General features: G+C 49.6%; 1 protein-coding gene across 1 annotated transcript; it reads left to right on the top strand.

The window, feature by feature from the left end:
* Positions 1-599: 599 nt before the first annotated feature.
* Positions 600-4,308, top strand: LOC117833431 (protein disulfide-isomerase). The gene is made up of 10 exons (XM_034712907.2): positions 600-838; positions 1,492-1,522; positions 1,621-1,908; positions 1,990-2,178; positions 2,319-2,444; positions 2,858-2,995; positions 3,084-3,203; positions 3,294-3,411; positions 3,570-3,682; positions 3,784-4,308. The coding sequence occupies exons 1-10, from the start codon at positions 657-659 to the stop codon at positions 4,012-4,014; spliced, it is 1,536 nt and encodes a 511-aa protein (XP_034568798.1). The 5' UTR covers positions 600-656; the 3' UTR covers positions 4,015-4,308.
* Positions 4,309-24,265: the final 19,957 nt, after the last annotated feature.

Genomic DNA, 24,265 nt, shown 5'->3' with positions numbered 1-24,265 from the left:
ACTTGCAATACGGTATCCGGTCCAGCGCGGTTTCCCTGTCCGTAGTCTCTACGCCCAGATCCCGTCCGTATACGCTTTGGACCTCACCTAGGTCGCGCGGCTAATCAGAGGCCGTGGACATGTCACATCGGTGAGGTGGCGCGCCCTCATTGGGCGACGCCCGGCCAGGAACGTGGCGGCCTGCCACCGTGTCCCCGGCGGCGCGTGTCCCGCGTGGCCTGCCAAAATCTCATCGCATTTAAGGCAGCATACTTTTTAAGACCGCCCACTTTTAAGCCCCCCCTTAATTATTACTAATTACTCCCTAAAACTCTATGACACCGGGTCTTATCCAAGTAATTCCCTATCTCATTATCCCTAGCACCCCTTAATTACGCGAAGATTTCAGGTTATTTGCAGTAACCACACGGGCTTATCTGCAAACGTGGGCTGCAAATATCTCGTGACCCCCGCAGGCCGCGCCCGGTTCCAAGAGAGCCCGCCGGCGGTGGGTCCCGGGTGGCAGGGACTCGTATCCCGATGTGGACCCGGCCCCGGTGTGGACTCTCCTCCTCGCGTGCTCCGCCCCCTTTTAAACCCCCCCGAGCCCGAGCCTGCCTACGCCGTGTCCCGTCTCCGGAGAAAATCTACCACACCACACTCCCCCTGCTCAAGCCATGGCGACCCGGGCCTGGATCTCGCTGCTGCTCGCGCTCGCCGTCGCGCTGTCCGCGCCGGCTGCGGCGAGGGCGGAGGAGGCCGCCGCGGAGGGGGAGGCCGTGCTCACCCTCGACGTCGACTCCTTCGACGAGGCCGTCGCCAAGCACCCCTTCATGGTCATCGAGTTCTACGCCCCGTGGTGAGTGCTCGCTCGTGCGCTCTCCGAACCGATTCACCTAGGGTTAAAGGGTAGATCTCGCGCTGGGGTCGCGAGGGTCCAGCGGGCCTGGATCGGGGGATTCCACTGCGGTTGGAGTACAGAGACATGTTCGGGTTTTCAGATGCGCGGCTTAGGGAGGCTTGTGGCGCGTTCGGGGATCTGTTTTTGGTCCCGATGCGTCGTTTGGGGTCACGGCTAGCGCCGATTTAGTCGCTGGCCTTCGCGTGGATTTGTTTTGTCTTCGGTGCTCCCGTGCGGGAGCACGGAGTTCCAGGTCCACACTCGGATGAGTAGTGAGAAGTAATTTTCGTGTATTTAGAAAAGTTGATTCGTGTCATCGACGGTTTAGGAGAAATGAACGGGGTTTTTGTTGGGTTTTTCTGCGGTTGGTGGGGTTGATTTGACGTTTTGGGAGGCTTTTTCCATGATGGATTTAGGAGTTTAGGTGCTCACTTGCAAGTTGCAACATTACTGATGTGTTATTACTAACGTGTGATTGCTGCTGGGGCTCACTTGCAAGTTGCAACCTCATCGAGGTGTTAATTTTTGTGTGATTGCTGCTGCTGGGCCTACATGATGTCTGCTGATTTGTTCTAGTTGCTGTAACTAATGTAGTCAAATTGAATTCGCAGGTGTGGACACTGCAAGGCACTCGCTCCAGAGGTAATGCTTCTGCAACCTGTTGTTGCTCACTCTACAGGAGAGTTCTGTGTTGACTGGTTTAATCTCATATGCTAGACGCATTTTCTGCGATGTTTCAGTATGAGAGGGCCGCACAGGCGCTTAGCAAGCACGACCCACCTATTGTTCTCGCTAAGGTTGATGCCAACGAGGACAAGAACAGGCCGCTTGCTACCAAGTACGAGATCCAAGGGTTCCCGACCCTCAAGATCTTCAGGAACCAGGGCAAGAACATTCAGGAGTACAAGGGACCTAGGGAGGCTGAGGGCATTGTTGAGTACCTGAAGAAGCAGGTTGGCCCTGCTTCCAAGGAGATCAAGTCACCGGAAGATGCAGCATCCCTTATTGATGACAAGAAGATCTACATTGTAAGCTCCTAATTCAGTATCATGACTTTTTTTTTGTTCAATTGATGTTCTTGAGGTGATTACTGACTATGCGCTCTATAGGTTGGTGTCTTCACAGAATTCAGTGGCACTGAGTTCACAAACTTCATGGAGGTTGCTGAGAAGCTGAGGGCTGACTACGACTTCGGTCACACCCTGCATGCCAACCATCTCCCACGTGGTGATGCTGCGGTTGAGAGGCCTTTGGTTAGGCTGTTGAAGCCGTTTGATGAGCTTGTTGTTGACAGCAAGGTTTTTCTCTCATTCTCTGTTTTACTTTGCACTAATCTTTGCTGGCACTCATGTATCCTATGCAGATGATTAAGCATACTAGCTATGCTACTATCATGTGTGAAGTGTCACTAAAGTCACATTGCTTCCACATTGTGCAGGATTTTGATGTCGCTGCTCTGGAGAAGTTTATTGATGCTAGCAGCACCCCCCGGGTTGTTACTTTTGACAAGAACCCCGACAACCACCCATACCTCTTGAAGTTCTTCCAAAGCTCAGCCACCAAGGTAAGAACAAGAAACTTGTTCTTGAAATATCTTGAGTACTACTTCTATCGGTATATTGTTGGTTAAATTGATCAAGAGTTTTGGTAATGGTTAGTTACTACTGGATATGTGCTTAGTCATGCCCAAGCTACCTTTTCTGCATCCAACTAGCCTAAGTTTGCCATTTTACTGTATTGAATGCAATGCTGGGCATATTTGAAGCCTGCGTTGCTCTTGTTAGATATGAAGTATATATTTTGGTGCCATCAATGAACTTTTCAAAAATATTCAACTGCTTGTTTGATTTATATTTTATTTTATTAGTTGTGACTTGAAAAAGCTTTGTGATTAGAAAAGGCTGTTTACAGCTTTGTGATTTATATTTTATTTGTCGAATACTGACTATTTTCACTGTTCTGTGACACGATTGGCAGGCTATGCTATTTTTGAACTTCTCCACTGGACCTTTTGACTCCTTCAAGAATGTTTATTCTGCTGCCGCAGAGGAGTTCAAGGACAAGGAAATCAAGTTCCTCATTGGTGATATTGACGCTTCCCAGGGTGCCTTCCAGGTTTGGCTCTCACTTCCCCACCTTACACTGATGCTCTTAATATATACTGGAAACCTTCACGCTAACATTCAATTTGTTGGAATGGCAGTACTTTGGTCTGAAAGCGGAGCAGGCACCCCTTATCCTCATCCAGGATAGTGAATCCAAGAAGTTCTTGAAGGATAACATTGAGGCTGACCAGATTGTCTCATGGTTGAAGGAGTACTTTGTAAGTATTGATTTGAATTTTAATGCATTGTTGTGATGTTTTGTTCCATTTCATATGATTTTAGATCTCATTGATCCTCTTTATTCGTAGGATGGCAAATTGTCACCGTTCAAGAAGTCTGAGCCTATTCCTGAGGTCAACAACGAGCCTGTTAAGGTGGTTGTGGCTGACAGCATCCACGATGTGGTCTTCAAGTCTGGGAAAAATGGTATGCATCCTCTGATTAATCTGTTTTCATTAATTAGGAATTGTTTCTGGTTGGATACTTGAGTACACTTGGCATGTAGTTCTTATCTTCATCCCTATAATGGAAGTCTGTATAAGTAAGCTTGAAATCCCCTTGATATATCTATATTCCTGGTGCAGTTCTTATTGAATTCTATGCCCCGTGGTGTGGACACTGCAAGAAGCTGGCACCTATTTTGGAGGAGGCTGCCACCACACTTCAGAGTGATGAAGAAGTTGTGATTGCTAAGATGGTACGTTTCCTCCCAACGATGTGTCTTGAGCACTATTCTTCATGAATCCCTGTGGCAGAATCCAATTTCTGCAAACACCATCTCACAATATTTGTTCCCAGGATGCAACCGAGAACGACGTGCCCAGCGAGTTTGAGGTCCAGGGCTACCCGACCATGTACTTCGTGACCCCCAGCGGGAAGGTCACCTCCTACGACGCCGGCAGGACGGCTGATGAGATCGTCGACTTCATCAAGAAGAACAAGGAGACATCTGGCACCGGCCAGGCAACGACGACTGAGAAGGCGGCGGACCCAGCCACCACCGCAGAGTCCGTGAAGGACGAGCTGTAAAACCCTATGCCTCTGGACGCTTGTGGCTGTGAGCATGGGAGAGGGGAGAGGGAAAACCTGGCGCCGCTAACATGTTTGACAGCTCCAACGCCAGATTTTGCGAGGGAGAGAGAGGCAAGGAGAGAGAAGGGGAACCGCAGGCATGTCTGGATCCCATTGAGAATGATTCTGTACAATCACAGTACCTTTTAGTTGATTCTGAGAAGTGACAGTAGAAAGATATGGATTGTGGTCGGGCTGAATGAATAAAGGGGCTGTTCCGCCTCGTTGCATGTACTTGCATGCATCATGGTATGTTTCTGTCTGGGCAGGATCGCAAATTGGGAGAGATCACAGGGGTCTATTTGGTTTGTTTTCAAATGTTTACTACGCTTTCTTTTACGACTGCGGTACTGCGGCGGAGAGAATTTGCAAAAGCTACAGGGCTCTTTCTGTTACGACTGCGTTACTGCGGCGGACAGCGACATAATAGTATTTTTCTCTCACAATAAATTATCAACTACTACATAATAGTATTTTTTCTTATAACAAATCAGCCACTACATAATAGTATTTTTTCTCATAACAAATCAGCTGTTTCAGCTTTTCAACCGCTATTTAATGCAGAAATTTCGATATGTGGCCGGAAAACCTGACGCGTGATTCAGTATCGCCGTATCAGTAAGGGGTAAAAGCTTGGTGGTCTGAGGTCTTTGTGCACGTATCCACAGTACTTTTAGCTTGCCGGGATGGGGCAAGCTTAGCAACGGTAATTGAGTGAACCTTTTCTGCGCCTCTCTTACGAGCCAGTAGAAGGGAACCCATGTGTTCTCCAGGTTACCTTACCATCCAGCGTATTGTGATTGTAGGTCCTCAGTAACTCTTAAAATTCTTATCACATCAAATATTTAGATACTAATTAGGAGTACTAAACATAAACTAATTACAAAACCAATTGCACAGATAAGGCTAATTTGCGAGACGAATCTATTAAATCTAATTAGTTCATGATTTGACAATGTGGTGTTACAGTAAACATGGGCTAATGATGGATTAATTAGGCTTAATAGATTCGTCTTGGAAATTAGCCTCCATCTGTGTAATTAGTTTATAATTAGCTCATGTTTAGTCCTCCTAAGTAGCTTCCGAATATTCGATGTGACATGAATTTTAATCTGGACTAAATTAAACACCCCCGCATTCTGTTGCAACACACAAAATAAAAAGGTCAGCTAAAATGCAGCAGTCGCCAACGTTCCTTATGTCTATATGTGCTCTGTTCCAAGGTACTTTGTCAGGGTGGGAGGAAGAGGGTCGAATTAAAATGGACGACAGATATTTGTATTAGCTCAAGGTCTATGTGATGGGAACAATTTTATGCTACAAACACAGAATTATCGATTAAAAATAGTAATATGGAGAAGGAAAAAAAATGTTTGAAGCATGTAGAGCCGGAAGCACCCCTTGTTTCAAAGAAAGGAGAACGGATTATTCACATCTAGTTTAATGGTCAGAGGCAAAATAAAATCTAAGCAGAGCCATGGTAACTTGGTAAGTCAGACCTTGGGTGAAAATAGGGATGTCTATCGATATGTCCAAATTCGTTTCTCGGATAAGAATATGGATATATCCAAGTCTCTGCACAGACATGGATATACATAATATGCGCATATGAATATGTAGAGATATATAGTTATAAATGTGAATAAGATGAAGTTTATTCTTTTCTCTTGTTCCATCACTTAATTCTATCAATCCTACCTGTTATTTTACTATTTGGTACTATAGCACATACATATATTGTGTGATAAATGTGGCATTTCATCTCCAATCCAACGGTCCAAAATCATCTGAAGTCGTAAAACCGTAGGAAAACTGGCTCTCTGGCTAAAGGTAGAGGATCAACCTATTAAATGGGTTTCTCTATGTCGAAGTTCCATCATGCTCATGTAAGATAAAATTGTTATTTTACAATACGACGAATAGATTCAGGTTCAGATAGTACACGATCGTGAGGGTGAAAGAAAAAATGGCAAAAAGCTACAATTTCATACACAGAAATTTTGAAGTGTGGCTCACCTGACTTGCAGTTCAGTAGTTGCTATCTGTCAGAAGTTTTAGCTGATGATTTGGGTCTTGGTGCACGCGTGCACAGTAGAGAATTATTGCGGAACCACTCAAATTAACTCGGCTAAAGCACACTTAAGTCACCTGACACGCGATCATGTACTTTAATCAAGTCAACTTGCCTGACACACGATCATGTACTTTAATCAAGTCAACTTGGTCGTCCGTCGGATTGCATCTGATAAACCACTTAACGCAAGATCGAGAAAGCAAAGCTCACTCGAAGGTGAGTGGTTACAGAGATAACAACAGTCCATCCAAAATTAAACATAATGCAACGATTTATTACAACACAAGGTTCGAAATTCAAACATAGTTTACAGAGTTTTCAAGCAGCGGAAATAAAATAAGCGGAAGCTAGACGTCGTTGCATGATATATCATGAAGAAGCCGATCATGATATCACTGGTCCCTGTCATCACCGTTCGAGGAGGGATTCCACTCGACCGTACAATCTAGAGGGAGATGGATAGGCCAAGTAACACTTGTAGCGAACTCATCAATATCAAGACCTAAAAAGATGTGCCACAAGTAAGGCTGAGAAACTATGCTCAACAAGACTTAACCGACCGGTGATACTATTCCACCAACACGTAGACATGCAAGCTTTTTGGCTGAGGGGATTTATTTTTGCCAAAAGCAATTAGTGTAGGTCCTTACTTTCAAAATTTTAGCCACGGGTTCTATGTTCGTTTACCAGTCTAAGTTAGCAACTATACTAAACAAGCATAGTTTCCAAGCAATGTATGACAAGCATCAATATTAACATCATCATCATATTCCATTCTTACTCAGTGTAGCATAGCGATCAAGCAGTCCCAAACTGCGAGAGGTAGACGAATCGATTCAAATTTATTAACCATGCATGGCGAACCTAATCCCACGACATTCGCGCATCATGGATGGCCGCTTCACTTGTCAGCTGTCCCCGTCAATTTCCAAGCACGTGTCAGGGCCAAACTGACTTTGGCATGCAATGCTCCACAATCCCAGTCTCTGCCGTACTGTGACTGCACTTGCACCCACATGATGCACCATGGGAACTTCGTTCCAAGGACAGCAGGAGTATAAGCCACGTCCCAATTCAATCAAGTACTAGGCTTTCCCATCCCATACTAGGTATGGGATTAGTATTTTCAAACACTTGATCACGAACACTATCACATCTCGATCTTAGTCCAATTTCATGTAGACGGACGGGGCATACCACCGAGTACCAAATATAAGTCCGGCCCCGTCTATCATCCTTATAGTTGTAACATAAGTACAACAATCAACTCCTATAACTCACAATCAACTCCTATAACTCACGAGTGACAGGAAATCACTCGACTTTTACCGAGTCCTATTAAGCATTGCAACTTCTCGACTTAACATACTAGTGTTCAGATCAAGGGTACTAAATTCATGCATCTATGGTTTCAAACAACTCCTGGAACGTAAATGCCGAATCAAAGCAATCAATTGTATTGCAAGTATTTAAAAATAGGAAAAATATGCTCCGGGGCTTGCCTTCAAACTCAGAGTTAGCTAGCTGGTCTTTGGCTTGCTCTTGCTCTTGCACGGGCTCGACTCCGACGTGATTTAGATCCGCTATGGCCTCCTCTTCCTGCGTCGGGTGAAGCTCGTAGGTGCCGTCGGCGAGGTTCACTTCTACACGAGATGCAAATGCAACGAGGTGATGACTTTATTTCAAGGATCTGAATGGCATTTCACATATTATTATAAAGTAAACATGATTGCAAGACACTTCTCTTCGACCGGCACACACACACACACCGACTTTGCGTAGATAAAGCATCTTCATGATTTCGGCTTTCTTGATGGTGATTGTGTACACATATATATTACTTGCTTAGTTACTTAAGATCGAAAAGTTATCCTATTTCTAATGTTTTTTTACCTCTTCCAATATACCCTTTTTATCCTTATTCTCATTTAATGAATTCTTTATCGCATTTAAACCGGTTCATCTTCCAAATTTTATTTCATGAATCCAAATAGCAAGCTATGAAGCAGCAAATTTACCAGCAATTTAACTTTGTCATTAATAAGCTACTTCATAAATTTGAGATCCATTGGAGGTGCACAAAAATGATTAAAATTGTTTTAACACCCTAACATAGCATGTAATTAACTATTTTTAAAACACAAACCATAATGAATCTGGGTATGAAATTTTAACAATAGTTTTATGGGTGAATTAGAGACTTTGGTGAATTTTTCATATTTTTTAGTGAAGGACATATAATTTCCATATATTACTCTTATTTATTTTTCTCTAAAAAGGAAAGTAGGTTTTATTAACTTTCAGACAAGGTTTCATATTTTTCTTTGAACTACTTCATCACTGATTTACTCCGTGTGGTTTCACATTTTTCTCATTTCTCTGGATTAAATATTATGCAAAAGATAATGTTTATCCTTAGGTTGCAATTATAAAACAAAAATAGAGGCTTAAACATAAGTGCTAGGCTCCAACTCATTTTTTGAAGCTTCTATTCTCTGAGACAAGCACTTGAGAGTTGGATTCATCATTTTAGTATTTTTCCTTGATTTTTTATGATTTAAATTGCCTAAACAAGGATTAAATCATATAACATTACTTCTAAAAGTGACATGTGCTAAATTTATTTTTATAAGACACTAAACATCACATTGAGTCTAGAAAAATTGATTTGGCATTTTTCCTATTTTTCAATGATTTTTGGGGCATTATCAAAGTTAAACTATTAATCTGCCAACAAAAACAATTAATCGAAACAGCTTTGCAAACATGCCCTCCTAAGTTTTCAACAATCACAACCAAGCCCTCGCGATTTACAAACAGGTCCTCGCACAGGTTTCCAAGGCAAACTTACAGGCGGGCTGTGGCGGATCCACTTCGGATTAGCTTGATTGGACAGGGTTAAGCCGCCTAACATGCGACACCCATGCCTAAGCCAAGTTAACACGAAGTGCCGTCGGATTTCATCCGATTAACCACTTGAACAGGATCGAGTTTAGCAAACTCACACGAAGGCGAGTGGTTCCAGAGAATACAACGAGTCCACTGAGTTAATCGACTTACCCCTTTAGTTCGACCACAAAAAAACAACATCAGAGTTTTTACAAGGTTCAAAGGAAAACAACAAAAGGTAAAACCACTAGCGGAAGCAATCGTCGGGGTCGGACGTCCCTGGTGAGGCCAACCGGGACATCACTGATTCCTCTCCTCGCCGTCCGAGGAAGGATCCCACTCGACCGTCCAGCCCGGCGGAAGCTGGGGTGGCCAAGCGCCAGCAAAAGAGGGGTCAGGAGCAGCAACTTCACCTGAAAAACAAGAGCCACAACCAGGCTGAGCTACTAAGCTCAACAAGACTTAACCGATAGGAGTAAGCTACTCCACACTTCTAGACATGCAGGGCTTTTTGGCTGAGGGGGTTTGTTTGCCAAAAGCACTAAGCAAAACCCTATTTTCAAGTTTTTAGCTCCGGTTCTAGGTTCATTCACCAATCTAGGTTTTGCAACCTATTCTAAGCAATCATAGAACCAAACAAGATGTATAGATATATCAACAAACATGTCATCATCAGATTCCTCATTTACTTAGGGTGACATAGCGATCAAGCAATCTCAAACTGTGAGAGGCAGACGAATCGATTCGAGTTCTTTAACCATGCATGGTGAACCTAGCCTCACGACATCCGCGCACCCGGAGGTCGCTTCTTGTATCGGCCTTCCCCATCAATCCCCTATCCCGTGTCGGGCCCATTTCCTTTGGTGCAAGGTTCCACAGACCTGGCCTCTGTCGTTCTGTGACCACGCTTGCCACCACGTGCGACATCCAGCAGGGGAAACTCCGTTCCAAGAACAATGGGGCGACCGCTCACGTCTAGGTTCAATCCGGTACTAGGCTTCCTCATCCCATACTAAGTATAAGGCTAGTACTTTCAAACACTTGATCACGAACACCACCACTGTCGGTCCTTAGCAAGTTTTCATAGACAGACGGGGCGACCATCCGTCCACCAAAGAGTTACCAAAACCCTGCCCCGTCCATCGTCCTTATAGTTGTAACAGAAAGGTAGACATCCAACTCCTACAACTCGCGAGTGATAGGAGATCACTCGACTTTTACCGTCTCCTAGTTAAGCAAGGCAACTACTTGGTCCAACAGCTAGTGCTCAGATCATGGGGATAACTAAGTCATGCATCTAGGGTTTCAAACAACTCCTATACGTAAATGCACAAGCATGTTACAGAAGGCATGCGCAAGTCTGGTAAAACACACAGGGTTTTCATGCAACCGGGGCTTGCCTTCGAGCAAAGAGGAAGGAAACTGCTCGACTTCGGGGACGACTTCGGCTTCAGCGGGCAGGAGCTCAGCTACAGCTTCGTCTTCTGGCGCCGGGTGTAGCTCGTAGAAGCCGTCGGCGAGGTGCAGCTCTACACGAATGCAATGCAAGAGTTAGCATAGACGGTTATTTCAACAGCAACACTGGCTCGCCTGAGCCCAGAAACTTGCGACAAGGAGCAGGAGGGTAGGGAGGTTCAAGAGAGCTGGTGAAGATCAAAAGGCAAGGGTAGGAAAGGAACTTATGATCTGATCCTTGAACTAGAGGATGTGGTATACTCGGGATCCTCAGACGCAAGCGCTGAAGGGTTCCTAAATTTTACACATACACCCTCGGGTTGAAGAAAAAGATCACAGCCGAACCCTCGGGCGAGGCGGATAAGGGTCGGCGGAACAGATAGGGTCGGGCGAGACGGAACCGGGTTCGGGCGGATAGGAAGGGTCGGGCGAAGCGGACTGGGGTCGGCAGCTTACCTTCTTCCTAAAAGGAAAGCTTGGGGTCGGGAAGAAGCAGACTTGGGCGGAGGGACCAAAGCTTTGAACAGCGGCTAAGACCGGCAATGCTACGGCGGCGGCGGTGCTTCTTGCAGATCACAAGAGAGCTTTTACGCAGCACAGAGGAGCAAGCGGCTGGGTGACTTGGAGAAAACTGAGGGAGAATCTGAGAGCAGAGCTCCTCAGGAACTTGGCGTGTGGCGCTAGGAGCTTGAGCAGGGAGCGAGAGAAAGGCTGAAGGCAACAATGGCGGAGGGAACTCCGGCGGCTGGTGCATTCCTTTTATAGCTGCTGGAACGGAGGAAGGAAGCGGCGCGGGAGAGAGAGAAGGGGAGCGGCGCGAAGGCCGGGGAGAAGCAATGGAGTGCTCTGCCGGGGCGGCGATTCAGCGAAGAGGGCGGTGGTGCAGGACTCCGGGGGTGACGCCAGCGGTCATTGGGTTCTGGCGTCAGGGCGGCGTAGGAGCGAGTAGGCCGGTGGTTGAGATTTGGCGGAGGCGGGCGTCGCCGTGCGGAAGATTTGATAGAAGCGACCGGTTTAACGGTGCTAGAATCGAGGGTGCACAGGTGAGAAGACAGGCAGCCGCGGGCATGCGGGCGAGCGCGGAGCAACAGATTGTCGGGCGGCTTCTAACAGGGCGGGGAAAGGAGCTGTCGCTGCCGCGGTCGGGGTTGGCGATGGAGGAATCGTCGTGTAGCGGAGACCAGGTGGCGCGACTGTGGTTGAAGTGACGGAAAAGACGGGCGACACCGGGCTCTGGGGCTGGGATCTGGCGGCGTGATGATGGGCGCGGGAGGCGAGGCTCTGCAGAAAGGTTGCAGAGGGCTTCCGCTGCCATTGGGGAAGGGGCGCGAGAATCCACTCGGTCGCTAGCCAGAGACAAAACTGAGCGGCGGCGTCGGAGAAGACGAGCCACGCGGCGGGGAGACTCTGAAGCGGGCATGCAACTCGAGTGCGCCTGTCGCGGAGGATCTGGGGAAAAGATCTCGCGGGTCCACCGGGCGGATAGAACGGACGTTTGAGGAAGATTTAGAAGGATCCGACGGTGGGCTGAGCTTGCCGGGGTCGGGAGAGGAGCGAAACGGGGAGGGGTCGGGTCTCCGGGGTCGGAACCGGGCGGAAGGCTGAGCACTCAGGCGCGGTAAAACAAGACAGATGACTATGATCAAGGGCTCCGATTAAGATTAACTCGGAAGGTTAGGGGTCGGTCGTCACACGGACCCTCATTCTTTCAACTAATCACGAAAAGATCCTGTTAGCTTTACATCGAGACCCCTGAAGTTCTAAAACTTCACAGATGTGCCCTCGCTACTTACATCTAGGCCCTCGCAAAAGTTTCCAGTTCACAATAAGCCCTCAGGCGCGCGCGACGGTGTTGTAGCCGCAATTCCGACGATGCGCCGCCTAACTTAGGGCAATAAGCGGGTGGGGAGACACGCGTGCTCACCTTGAGGGGGTTTGGTGCAGGTTGAGGGCGAGGAGGCGGCTCGTTGGAGCGGAACACGGATGGGGAAAGCTCCGGTGGGCAACAGACGAGCGCTGGAGCTTTGTGAGGTGGTGGCGGAGCGAGCGGCAGGGACGGCAAGGTGCGGGGCTGGGTGGAGCAGGGGGCTCCACGGCGGGGTGGCTCGGCGGTGGGTGCGAAATAGAGCAGGGGAGCGGGGGCAATGGCGCGAGGGGGAAAGGGGGCACAGGCGGCAGGCTTGCCCCTTTTATAGGGCCAGGGCGATACGGGCAAGCGAGGTGGAGGGGTAGCGCTGGCGGACGGGAACGGAGGGGTGCGGGACGGGCGATCCATGGCGGCGCCGCCATTGGTGCAGAGGGGCGCGACAGGCGAGGCTTGCGGCCATGGGCCGGGAGCAATGCGTGCGCGGCAGGGGCGGCTTTGTCGGGGTGCACGATTGGCAGAGCTGACACTCGAGACGTCGCATCCCGCGGCGCCGGTTAGTGAAGGCGGCAGCGGCGTGCAGGGCACGTCGCGGGGGGGGGGGGAGGAGTAGAGGACCGGTCGCGATTGGGCGAGACGGGGCGGGGCAGAGGGGTTGCAGGGGTGCAGGCGACCAGGGCGCGTCGACCCATCCTGTTGCGGCCGGGGACGGGCTCCACAGGGCGGGCGCAAGTGGAGCACGGCGGCACGCGCGCTGGCGCGAGCTCTGGCACGCGGGATCTGCAGGATAGGATGCAGGGCCGGTCTTTGGGACCAATTTACTCCAGATTTTTGAACTGCCCGGCACTTTCTCCCTTTACAAACTTGTAGTTCAAAGGTTTAAGTTCAAACTTTATAAAAGGTTTTTGTTCAAATTCCAAACGTATTTGGTGATAAAATGCTCCAAAGTTTGCTAGAACGCGACGTTTCAGACTTAAAGAAAATTCAGCCGATTTGACAGTGTTGATCAATCTAGCTGTGTTTGACTTCATTTTTGAAAAGCTTTTGTGTAGTTTTGTCCTAACTCCAATAATCAAAGTTTTTAAGGGCTCGTAGCACTAAAAGTTTCTTATAAGGTTTGACTTGAGCTTACATTTGAAAATGTGAGATAAAGGGCTCCAAGGTTGGGACTTTTCCTGTCTTTCTTAATTTGTCGCAGATTTGAATTTTTGAGTTTTTGAATGTCTTCTGCTCAAATTTAAAGAAAACGATAAAGACAAAAGTTGTTAGTGAAGACGAGTTCTACAACTCTTAGTTGATAAATGTTTAAGTTCTTATATAAAAATTTGAATTACTGCCATAACACTCTTTAAGCTCTTGAGGGGCAAAAGTGACCTTTTACTCATGTACTTAGCTGCTAATTGCTCTCTTAGGCTCTAATGGCTTCACTTAGGCTTAAACACGGTTTAATTAACGCAGGTTTGTTACAAGAATTTCCACTCCTTTTAGCTTAACGGGATGGGGCAAGCTCAGCAGCCGTATTGGACTTTTGAACTCCTGTTGCTCTGAACTTCTTGTTCGCCTCTCCTACCAGCGGGTAGCAGGGAAGCCATTTGTTCTACTCACAATCCTGCTAATATTCGTGGTACTTTTGTTAGGGTGAGGTTGGGAATATTGGTTGAATTAAATTGATAGCAGATATCCGCATGACCGCATTAGCCGATGTTCGTATTTAGTCAAAGATAAATGTAGTATAAGGAATTCGTATTGCAGTTGACAAACAGATGCGAATAGCGATATATAAAAAATATTTCTCAGATTGTGGATATATCAAATTCTTATGTACAAGCACTTATAAATATGAGTAGATGAAGTTTATTCCTTTTATCTTGTTCTCTAACTTGTTTGTTTAGTTCACTTAATCCTTACTATTTGGCACTGTACCTCACTTAATCCTTCCAATCCTACCTGTTATTTTACTATTTGGCACTGTACAAGAGACGTATACTATAGGGATAGATGTGGCCTTTTCATCTCCCATCAGACGGTCCAAAAATTATCTAAGGTCAACGGTTGCCCTCTGGCTTAGGTAGAGGATCACTCCATTAAAAATGGTCATCCCTATGTTGGAGTTCCATCATGCTCATGACAGCTACAATTGTTATTTTACAATATATCAATAAAGCTATGGGATATTTTCGGACAACTGAATCTAGTAAATATCCGAGTGTGCGCTCTGCTGGATAAGTCTTGGCTTCCTTGTGGGGTTGCTGGACAGTAGGTACTGCTGTCCTCCTTGTTGACTGGAGGAGGACAGTGGGGTACTGCTGGTCCTTTGTTGACTGAAGGAGGACAGTGGGGCTGCAGCATATACTTGCTGCACCACCACTTTTGTTGACTACTTTTAGGGTAGGACAGTCCTAGGCATCTTAGACTAGATAGGACAGCATCAAAAGGCATCTTAGACTAGCATATGCCTTGATGCTTGGCTGGTTGGCTGCTTGGCCAGCTATAAATATGTATCCCCAACCCTTGGTCGGACATGGTATTGTAGAAAGAAACCCAGAAAATTGCCCCAACTCTTCCTAGTGCCATCCTCTCGATGAGAGTTACAGTTCAGATCCTAACAACTGGTATCAGAGCCGTACTATCCTGTAGCTTGAACATCTCCTGCTCACAACCCTCCCCAGCCACCTTTCGTCCCCAGTCGGTAGCAGAAGCACCGTCTGTCCCTGCTCACTCCTCTCCCTCTACGCAGACGAGCAGCAACTCGTCGGAAGCAGCCTCTTCCCCACGAAGCCCCCCGGTGGCGCGCTATGTCCGCAGGACAGTCTCAGCACTCGGTCGCCTCGAGCGCACGACGTCGGCAGGAGGCCGAGCTCGCTGCGGCAGAGGAGCGTACCATTTTACAATATATCAATAAAGCTATGGGATATTTTCGGACAACTGAATCTAGTAAATATCCGAGTGTGCGCTCTGCTGGATAAGTCTTGGCTTCCTTGTGGGGTTGCTGGACAGTAGGTACTGCTGTCCTCCTTGTTGACTGGAGGAGGACAGTGGGGTACTGCTGGTCCTTTGTTGACTGAAGGAGGACAGTGGGGCTGCAGCATATGCTTGCTGCACCACCACTTTTGTTGACTACTTTTAGGGTAGGACAGTCCTAGGCATCTTAGACTAGATAGGACAGCATCAAAAGGCATCTTAGACTAGCATATGCCTTGATGCTTGGCTGGTTGGCTGCTTGGCCAGCTATAAATATGTATCCCCAACCCTTGGTTGGACATGGTATTGTAGAAAGAAAACCCAGAAAATTGCCCCAACTCTTCCTAGTGCCATCCTCTCGATGAGAGTTACAGTTCAGATCCTAACAACTGGTATCAGAGCCATACTATCCTGTAGCTTGAACATCTCCTGCTCACAACCCTCCCCAGCCACCTTTCGTCCCCAGTCGGTAGCAGAAGCACCGTCTATCCCTGCTCACTCCTCTCCCTCTACGCAGACGAGCAGCAACTCGTCGGAAGCAGCCTCTTCCCCACGCAGCCCCCCGGTGGCGCGCTATGTCCGCAGGACAGTCTCAGCACTTGGTCGCCTCGAGCGCACGACGTCGGCAGGAGGCCGAGCTCGCTGCGGCAGAGGAGCGTACCCGAGTGGCGGCAGAGACCGCTGCGGCGGCGGCAAGGGCGTCGAGGCTGGCGGCGGCGGAGTGGGCTGCAGCAAGGGCGGAAGCGGCGGCGGCGGCAGATGCCGCACGTGCGGCGGCAGCGGAGCTCGAGACTCTACGTGGCGGTAGCATCAGCAGCGCTACCTCTGCCGATGGCGGTACCGATGTAGAGATCGTGCAAGCAAGGGAGGCGGCGCAGGAGCGGGCGGCGCAGTGGGCAGCCGAGCACCCCCGCGGGCGCGGCGGCGGTAGCCCCGACGGGCGTGCACGCGCCGGCGGCGCTTCAGGCGGGGGCGCGCGCGACGACCGTGTTCCTGGCAGACATGGTGACCGCGACTTCCAGGGCGACCCGCACATCAACGTCGCACTGGGGGTCCAACGATTGCGGGAGAGGGCTGCCCAGCTGGAGGCGGAGATGGAGTTCGATCGGCGGCACGGCGGCCGGGTTGACGGAGAGCGTGGCCCTTACAGGCAGCGTGGCTCTCCCTCCCCGGACCGCCGTCATGGCCGCCACGGGGCCCATGCTGTTGTCAGGGAAGTTGGCCTCGGTGGTGGGTGGCCTACCCTCACCAAGACCAACTACGTCGAGTGGGCCGCGGTGATGAGGGTGAGGCTCCAGGTGCGGCACATGTGGAAGGCAGTCCGGTACGGTGACGTCGACTACGATGAGGATCGACGGGCGTTGGACGCCCTCATCGCTGCAGTCCCGCCTGAGATGCAGTTCTCGCTTTCCCAGAAGCGGACTGCCAAGGAGGCTTGGGACGCCGTCGCTGCGGCACGCATCGGCAGCGATCGCGCCCGCAAGTCCACACTGCAAGCACTTCGCAAGGAGTGGGAGAACCTGGCCTTCAAGCCAGGTGAGGACGTTGATGACTTTGCTCTCCGTCTCAACACTCTGTTGCAGAAGATGGTGCAGTACGGCGACGACACCTACGGCGAGGAGAGAGCTGTCGAGAAGCTCCTCCGCTGCGTACCCGAGAAGTACAAGCAGATCGCTCGCTCGATCGAGTCTCTACTGGACCTCTCCAGGATGTCGATCGAGGAGGCGATAGGTCGCCTCAAGGTCGTCGACAGCGACGAGTCACAGCCTCCGTCAGGGCCTGTCATCATTGGCGGGAAGCTCCATTTCACTCAGGAGCAGTGGGAGGCCCGCCAGGGTGATCGGAAGAAGGGGGGCCTTCTTCCTCGACAGGCGGCCGCAGGCGCGGCAAGCCACGCAAGGCGCCCAAGGCTCGACGAGGTGCCGAGGGCGGTGCGCGAGGAGGCACCCAGGGTGGTGCTGGCGGTGCGTGAGGAGGCGCCCAGGGTGGTGTCGCCGGCGAGCATAGGCCGCCACGAGATGACACGTGCCGCAACTGTGGCAGGCTTGGCCATTGGGCCAAGGACTGTCGACAGCCAAGACGCGGCCAGGCTCACGTCGCACTAGCGGAGGAGGAGGAGCCGGCTCTGCTCCTAGCACATGCAAGCATCGAGCTAACTCCAGCGGCATCGGCCGCAGCGGTTCTCCTCCACCTTAACGAGCCGAGGGCACACGCCTTCCTCGGCGACGGCTCCAGCAACGATAGGACTGAGGGGTGGTGCCTCGACACCGGTGCTACCCAGCACATGACCGGTCGGCAAGAGTTCTTCACCGAGCTTGACTCTAGCGTCCGAGGCACCGTCAAGTTTGGGGATGCCTCCGGCGTAGAGATCAAGGGCGTCGGCTCCGTTATCTTCACCGTCGAGTCTGGAGAGCACAGGCTGCTCACCGGAGCGTACTACATCCCCGCGCTGAGGAACTCTATCATCAGCCTGGGACAGCTCAAAGAGAACGGTTCGCGCATGGTGATCGACGACGGAGTCATGAGGATTTGGGACCGCCGTCATCGCCTCCTTGCCAAGGTAACCAGAGGCGCAAATCGCCTCTACATCCTTAATGTGCAGGTGGCACAACCCTTCTGCCTCGCTGCTCATCGGGATGACAAGGCGTGGCAGTGGCACGAGCGCTTCGGGCACCTTCATTTCGAGGCCCTGAAGCGGCTCAGTGCCAAGGAGATGGTGCGAGGCCTACCATGTCTTGATCACGTGGAGCAGTTCTGCGATGTCTGTGTATTGACAAAGCAGAGGCGGCTCCCCTTTCCCAGCAGGCGAGCTTCCGAGCCAAGGAGCGGCTCGAGCTCGTGCACGGGGACTTGGTGGCCCGGTGACACCGGCCACACCCGGAGGACGACGCTACGTCTTGCTGCTCGTCGACGACCTCTCCCACTACATGTGGGTGATGGTCCTCGGCAGCAAGGGGGAGGCTGCGAACGCCATCAGGCGCACGCAGGCTGCTGCGGAGGCGGAGTGTGGCCGCAAGCTGCGCGTGCTGCGCACCGACAACGGCGGCGAATTCACGGCAGCTGAGTTCGTGTCGTACTGCGCTGATGAGGGCATTCAGCGCCACTACTCCGCGCCGTACAGCCCGCAGCAGAACGGCGTCGTTGAGCGGCGCAACCAGACGGTTGTGGGGATGACTCGGGCCCTCCTCAAGCAGAGGGGGATGCCGGCTGTTCTCTGGGGAGAGGCGGTGGTGACGGCTGTCTATATCCTCAACCGCTCGCCCACCAAGGCGCTTGACGGCAGGACGTCATACGAGGCTTGGCATGGGCGGAAGCCGGCGGTGTCCCACTTGCGGGTCTTCGGCTGCCTCGCGTTTGCCAAGGAGCTTGGCCACATCGGCAAGCTTGATAACAGGAGCACTCTAGGAGTGTTCATCGGCTACGCGGAGGGCTCGAAGGCCTACCGCATTCTCGACCCGGAGACACAGCGTGTGCGCACAGCGCGCGATGTTGTGTTCGACGAAGGGTGAGGATGGGCGTGGGACAAGGCGGTGGATGACGGTTCGACTCCGACGTACGACGACTTCGCTGTCGAGTACGTCCACTTCGAGGGAGCTGGGGGAGTAGGCAGCTCTTCTTCGTCGAGCGTGCCTACCCCGGTCCCCGAACCTCCACCGACTCCGACGCCTGCTACTCCGGCAGTGCCACGCTCTCCAGCCGCGACTTCGGCTGCGACGAGCTTCTCGCCGGCACCACCACAGCCGGCGACGCCACGTACTCCAGCACCGATGGCCACTCCTCCGGGCACGTCTACTCCGACACCAGCTCATGTTGAGCACAGCCTAGTGGAGTTCGCTACTCCGCTCTCTCACGATGAGGAGCGCATCGACGCGTACCACGACGGCGAGCAGTTGCGGTACCGTACGATGGAAGACCTCCTCGGCGACCAGCCGGTGCCGGGACTGGTGCCTCGCGACCTGGAGGCACAGTTGCACCTTGCATGCGACGACGGCGAACCTCGGTCTTTCGCGGAGGCCGAGAGACACGCGGCATGGCGCGCTGCGATGCAGTCAGAGATGGACGCGGTTGAGAAGAACTGCACCTGGGAGCTTGCTGACCTCCCTCACGGTCACCGCGCGATCACCCTTAAGTGGGTGTTCAAGCTGAAGAGGGATGAAGCCGGTGCCATCGTCAAGCACAAGGCTCGCTTGGTGGCACACGGGTTCGTGCAGCAAGAGGGGATCGACTTCGACGATGCTTTCACCCCCGTGGCACGGATGGAGTCCGTGCGACTCCTCCTTGCGCTGGCCGCCCAGGAAGGCTGGCGTGTTCATCACATGGACGTCAAGTCGGCGTTTCTTAACGGCGATTTGAAGGAGGAGGTCTACGTACACCAGCTGCCGGGTTTTGCGATCCCCGGCAAGGAGGGAAAGGTGTTGCGCTTGCGCAAGGCCCTCTATGGCTTGCGGCAGGCTTCGAGGGCGTGGAATGCCAAGTTGGATTCGACGCTCAAAGGGATGGGCTTCGAGCAAAGCCCACACGAGGCGGCCATCTACCGGCGGGGCAATGGAGAAAATGCCCTGCTGGTGGGTGTCTACATCGACGACTTGGTGATCACCGGCACTAAGGACGCGGAGGTGGCGGCGTTCAAGGAAGAAATGAAGGCCACCTTCCAGATGAGTGACCTGGGGCCTCTCTCCTTCTACCTGGGGATCGAGGTGCACCAGGATGACTCCGGGATCACGCTTCGACAGACCGCCTACGCCAAGCGCGTCGTGGAGCTAGCCGGGCTCACCGACTGCAACCCAGCTCTCACTCCGATGGAGGAGAGGCTGAAGCTGAGCCGCGACAGCATGACGGAGGAGGTAGACGCTACGCAGTACCGGCGTCTTGTGGGGAGCCTTCGCTACCTCGCCCACACACGACCGGACTTGGCTTTCTCCGTCGGCTATGCCAGTCGGTTCATGCAGCGACCGACGATGGAGCACCAGCAGGCCGTGAAGAGGATCGTCCGCTATGTTGTAGGGACTCTCGACCACGGTCTCTTCTACCCGAGGTGTCCCGGGGCGGCCCACTTCGTCGGGTACAGCGACAGCGACCACGCCGGCGACATCGACACCAGCAAGAGCACGAGCGGGATTCTCTTCTTCCTCGGCAAGTGCCTCGTTAGCTGGCAGTCGGTCAAGCAGCAGGTGGTGGCGCTGTCCAGTTGCGAGGCCGAGTACATAGCGGCCTCCACTGCTTCGACTCAGGCGCTTTGGCTTGGCCGACTGCTCGGTGATCTCCTTGGCAGAGACACTATAGCGGTGGAGCTCAGGGTGGACAGCAAGTCCGCTCTAGCCCTGGTAAAGAATCCCGTTTTCCATGAGCGGAGCAAGCACATCCGGGTGAGGTACCACTTCATCCGAGGCTGCTTGGAGGAACGAAGTATCAAGGCGAGCTACATCAATACAAAGGATCAGCTTGCGGACCTACTCACCAAGCCCCTTGGGAGGATCAAGTTCCTTGAGCTCTGTTCCCGGACCGGGAGGGTCCAACGTTCCCACAAGACGACGCACAAGGCTTAGGGGGAGAATGCTGGATAAGTCTTGGCTTCCTTGTGGGGTTGCTGGACAGTAGGTACTGCTGTCCTCCTTGTTGACTGGAGGAGGACAGTGGGGTACTGCTGGTCCTTTGTTGACTGAAGGAGGACAGTGGGGCTGCAGCATATGCTTGCTGAAGCACCACTTTTGTTGACTACTTTTAGGGTAGAACAGTCCTAGGCATCTTAGACTAGATAGGACAACATCAAAAGGCATCTTAGACTAGCATATGCCTTGATGCTTGGCTGGTTGGCTGCTTGGCCAGCTATAAATATGTATTCCCAACCCTTGGTTGGACATGGTATTGTAGAAAGAAAACCCAGAAAATTGCTCCAACTCTTCCTAGTGCCATCCTCTCGATGAGAATTACAGTTCAGATCCTAACACGCTCAAATTCAAACAATTCGTTAATTTTGTTTTCATATTCGCATTTGAGGGTATCTAAATATTTATTTTTGTATTTATATTATGATATAGATAGTAATTAATGTGAAAAATGGATTGTTCTATTCAAATTTGTCCCATTTCCGCTCCTAGGTGGGAAGTCAGGACTCAGGAGCGGATCTACAGCCTCAAGGCCTTGTTCGGCACCACAGGATTGGTGCCAGACCTGGTTTCGATCCTGGCCAGGATCGAGTGGATCCTGGTTTGTCACTGAAATCTGGTGATTAATCATTCCTCCCCAGGATCAAAATCATTGATTCAAAAGCAGTGTTCGGCTGAAGAGGAAAGAAAACAAGGATAAACACATAGCTGTACTTGACTGTAGGCAATGAACATCCAGAAAACTAAGTTCATGACTGCAAGCAATTCAGAAAACAATGACTGTAATGTATGTTTAATCAACATCCAGAACATCAGGTTGACTGTACGAACATCCAGAAAACGTAGCAAAACAGTGACTCTATATAGCAGAACATCAAGTTGCCGAGTTTTCTGAAGCCATCTGAACAAAAGAAGACAAGCTGATTCTCAAGTTCTGCTCCCATGTTCTTCTCTATGGTCCTTGTGCGTCAGCATCTTGGTAAACTAACGCCTCAGCATCTAAAATCGCAAGAGAATAAGTAAAACATTGAGTTACAGTTACACTTTTGTGAATAACAAAAGAGAGCAAACAATCAGTTACAAGATCAGAAGGGTAAAACGAAATCCTTTGGTCAACAAACAAACTGTACAAATGCATACTATCTTGGATATAATGATGAAGAAAGTATGGCAAAAGTAACAGAACTAGAACTGGAGTAGGTTGTCACTTGTCAGATAATAAAGATGCTAAATTATGTGAAAACAGTTTCGTTCCAAAGGAAATTGATCAGCATATAGGCATGGAAAGATACTCAACGTTTTGTTAACTAACTAATCATCAGGAATGTTTGATAAAAATAACTAATCATCAGTGAGTACTGAGACTGCAGCAAGACAACTGCATAGATCGCCAGTTCTTGCTCTAGTAGTACAAGATAAGGTGGCATCATTTTGTGAGGACATCATCAACTTAATCATTTCATTATTCTTCTTTTTGTGAGGACATCATGTGATTATTCTGCAGCATAAAGGAACCCAAAAGGAGTCACCCTGATCCTATAACTGTCTGATAAGGCATATCTGATAGAAGTTGCCAATGAATTATCCTGATTCTATAACTGTCTGACCAAAGCTATCATCCGAAGACTCTGAACTGCAAATCATGAATCATGATTTTATAGTACTATTCTACAAAGATATGAACTTAAAAGAAAAAACAATCAGTTATAGGCCTATCCACTATCCTTTTCAGGGGTCCTATAACTGTTGGTACTGCTGTTACTAAGGACATGTACTATAACAGTACTATAAATGTCGAAATGTAAACAAACTGAAGAAAACAAATCTAATATAAATGCATAATGAAAGCTATCAAGCAAAGAGAGTCAATACCTGCTAGGCCATCTCATTCCTGAGTCAAATCAAAGCAGATTCTTGATCTTCTTCAAGAAACAAGAAAAGGTATTCATTAAGCACTACTGAAAAGAACTGTGCAACAACTGAAAAAGAACTACTGAAAAAATCTATACTGTCAAAAAACAGTAATGCACTCCTCATATTTTAGGATATGTACTGTCAAAAGAGTAATGCACTCCTATCATATTTTAGGATATGTACTGTCAAAAGGCAGCTAAAACATGGTCATATTTTAGGCAAAATCTGTTGATGCTACTAGGCAAACAAGCATTCACTCCTATCATTTTAGGCAAACAAGCAATGCACTACTATTTCATGGTCTCAAAATTTAGCAGTAGAAACTAGAAACTGTTGCTGCTAAAAAGACGAGAGAAAAAAAACTTAGCTTACAAGAAGGAAATCTAATGTGACAATGCCAATCAGAGGTGTCATGTAATCAGAGATAGATGAATGTCCACTAGTGAAAAACTATGCAAAATTAATCTCACTAAATTGTTGCTACACTAGTGCACGAGATTGATTCCAACTAGTAGCAAGATATAACATATGAGGAGTTTGTTCAGTTAGAAAAATCATCTCAAGTAATCAACTAAAGTTGCAGAACAGAAACCAAATGTAACTGGAAATGTTCCAGCCATTTCATAAAAAAAAGAAACAGAGCCATAGACGCAATGCCAAGGCCAACAAAGTTAGGATCGATGTGCTGAACTCAAGGCAACCATGTGTTGAATGCTATTGAGATTGAAAATAGAAGACTGAAGGTCGATCTAAAACAGAAGACTGATGTTAGGATAGTATATACACACTATTTTCTCCTTAACATTCAGTTTAAGCAAGAGGTCAAATATACTTGAAATAGTACACACTACACAGTGATTGCTGGATATAGCAGTTCTAGCTCCTAAAGATATCCATGAGAAAAGAACAAATCATTTAAACCTTTGAGTTCATAGGTCAGAATGCAATACCTTTGAGATCATTTAAACCTCCATTTCCCAGTAGAAAAAAGAACCTATCATTCAACTGCTATGCCAATGTACCACCTCAGACATTTCACAAATACAGGATGCCAGCAATTGCGCTTCTCGAATAATCAACAACAAATCAGTGGTGACTACTCAATAATCGCCAATAGATTCACCAAGTTTCAAGTTTCAGACTCTCTCGTTCCCAAGTTCGTGCTTTCTCTTCATAAATAGGGGGGAATCATCCAACCGAGATCTGGAATCGAACGGATCGAGCACCACAAAATACAAGCAACTAATCTATCCGGCTAGCACATGCACCTGATCAACCAATTGATGAAACAAGAAACCTAGGGCGATGGCCCGGGAGCAAAAAACCTAGGGCGAGAGGGAGAGAAGAGAAGGCCACGGCTTACTGACGAGAAGGTGGTGGTCGCTGTCGCGGTGGTGGCCGTCGAAGATGTGCCACGCCACCACACCGCCACCTCTCACTGCCGCC

The sequence above is a fragment of the Setaria viridis genome, chromosome 8 (assembly GCF_005286985.2).
Source record: "Setaria viridis chromosome 8, Setaria_viridis_v4.0, whole genome shotgun sequence".
Classification (NCBI taxonomy): Eukaryota; Viridiplantae; Streptophyta; class Magnoliopsida; order Poales; family Poaceae; genus Setaria; species Setaria viridis.
Note: the sequence above shows the minus strand (reverse complement) of the source record. Positions and strands in the feature narration are given on the sequence as shown.

What these genes read in the sequence shown, in the direction of transcription:
- LOC117833431 (XM_034712907.2), top strand. Translation starts at nt 657, where the DNA reads ATGGCGACCCGGGCCTGGATCTCGCTGCTGCTCGCGCTCGCCGTCGCG. An exon ending in ATCGAGTTCTACGCCCCGTG is followed by an intron (nt 839 to 1,491) that starts GTGAGTGCTCGC and finishes TTGAATTCGCAG; the next exon opens with GTGTGGACACTGCAAGGCAC. An exon ending in CTTCCCAGGGTGCCTTCCAG is followed by an intron (nt 2,996 to 3,083) that starts GTTTGGCTCTCA and finishes TTGGAATGGCAG; the next exon opens with TACTTTGGTCTGAAAGCGGA.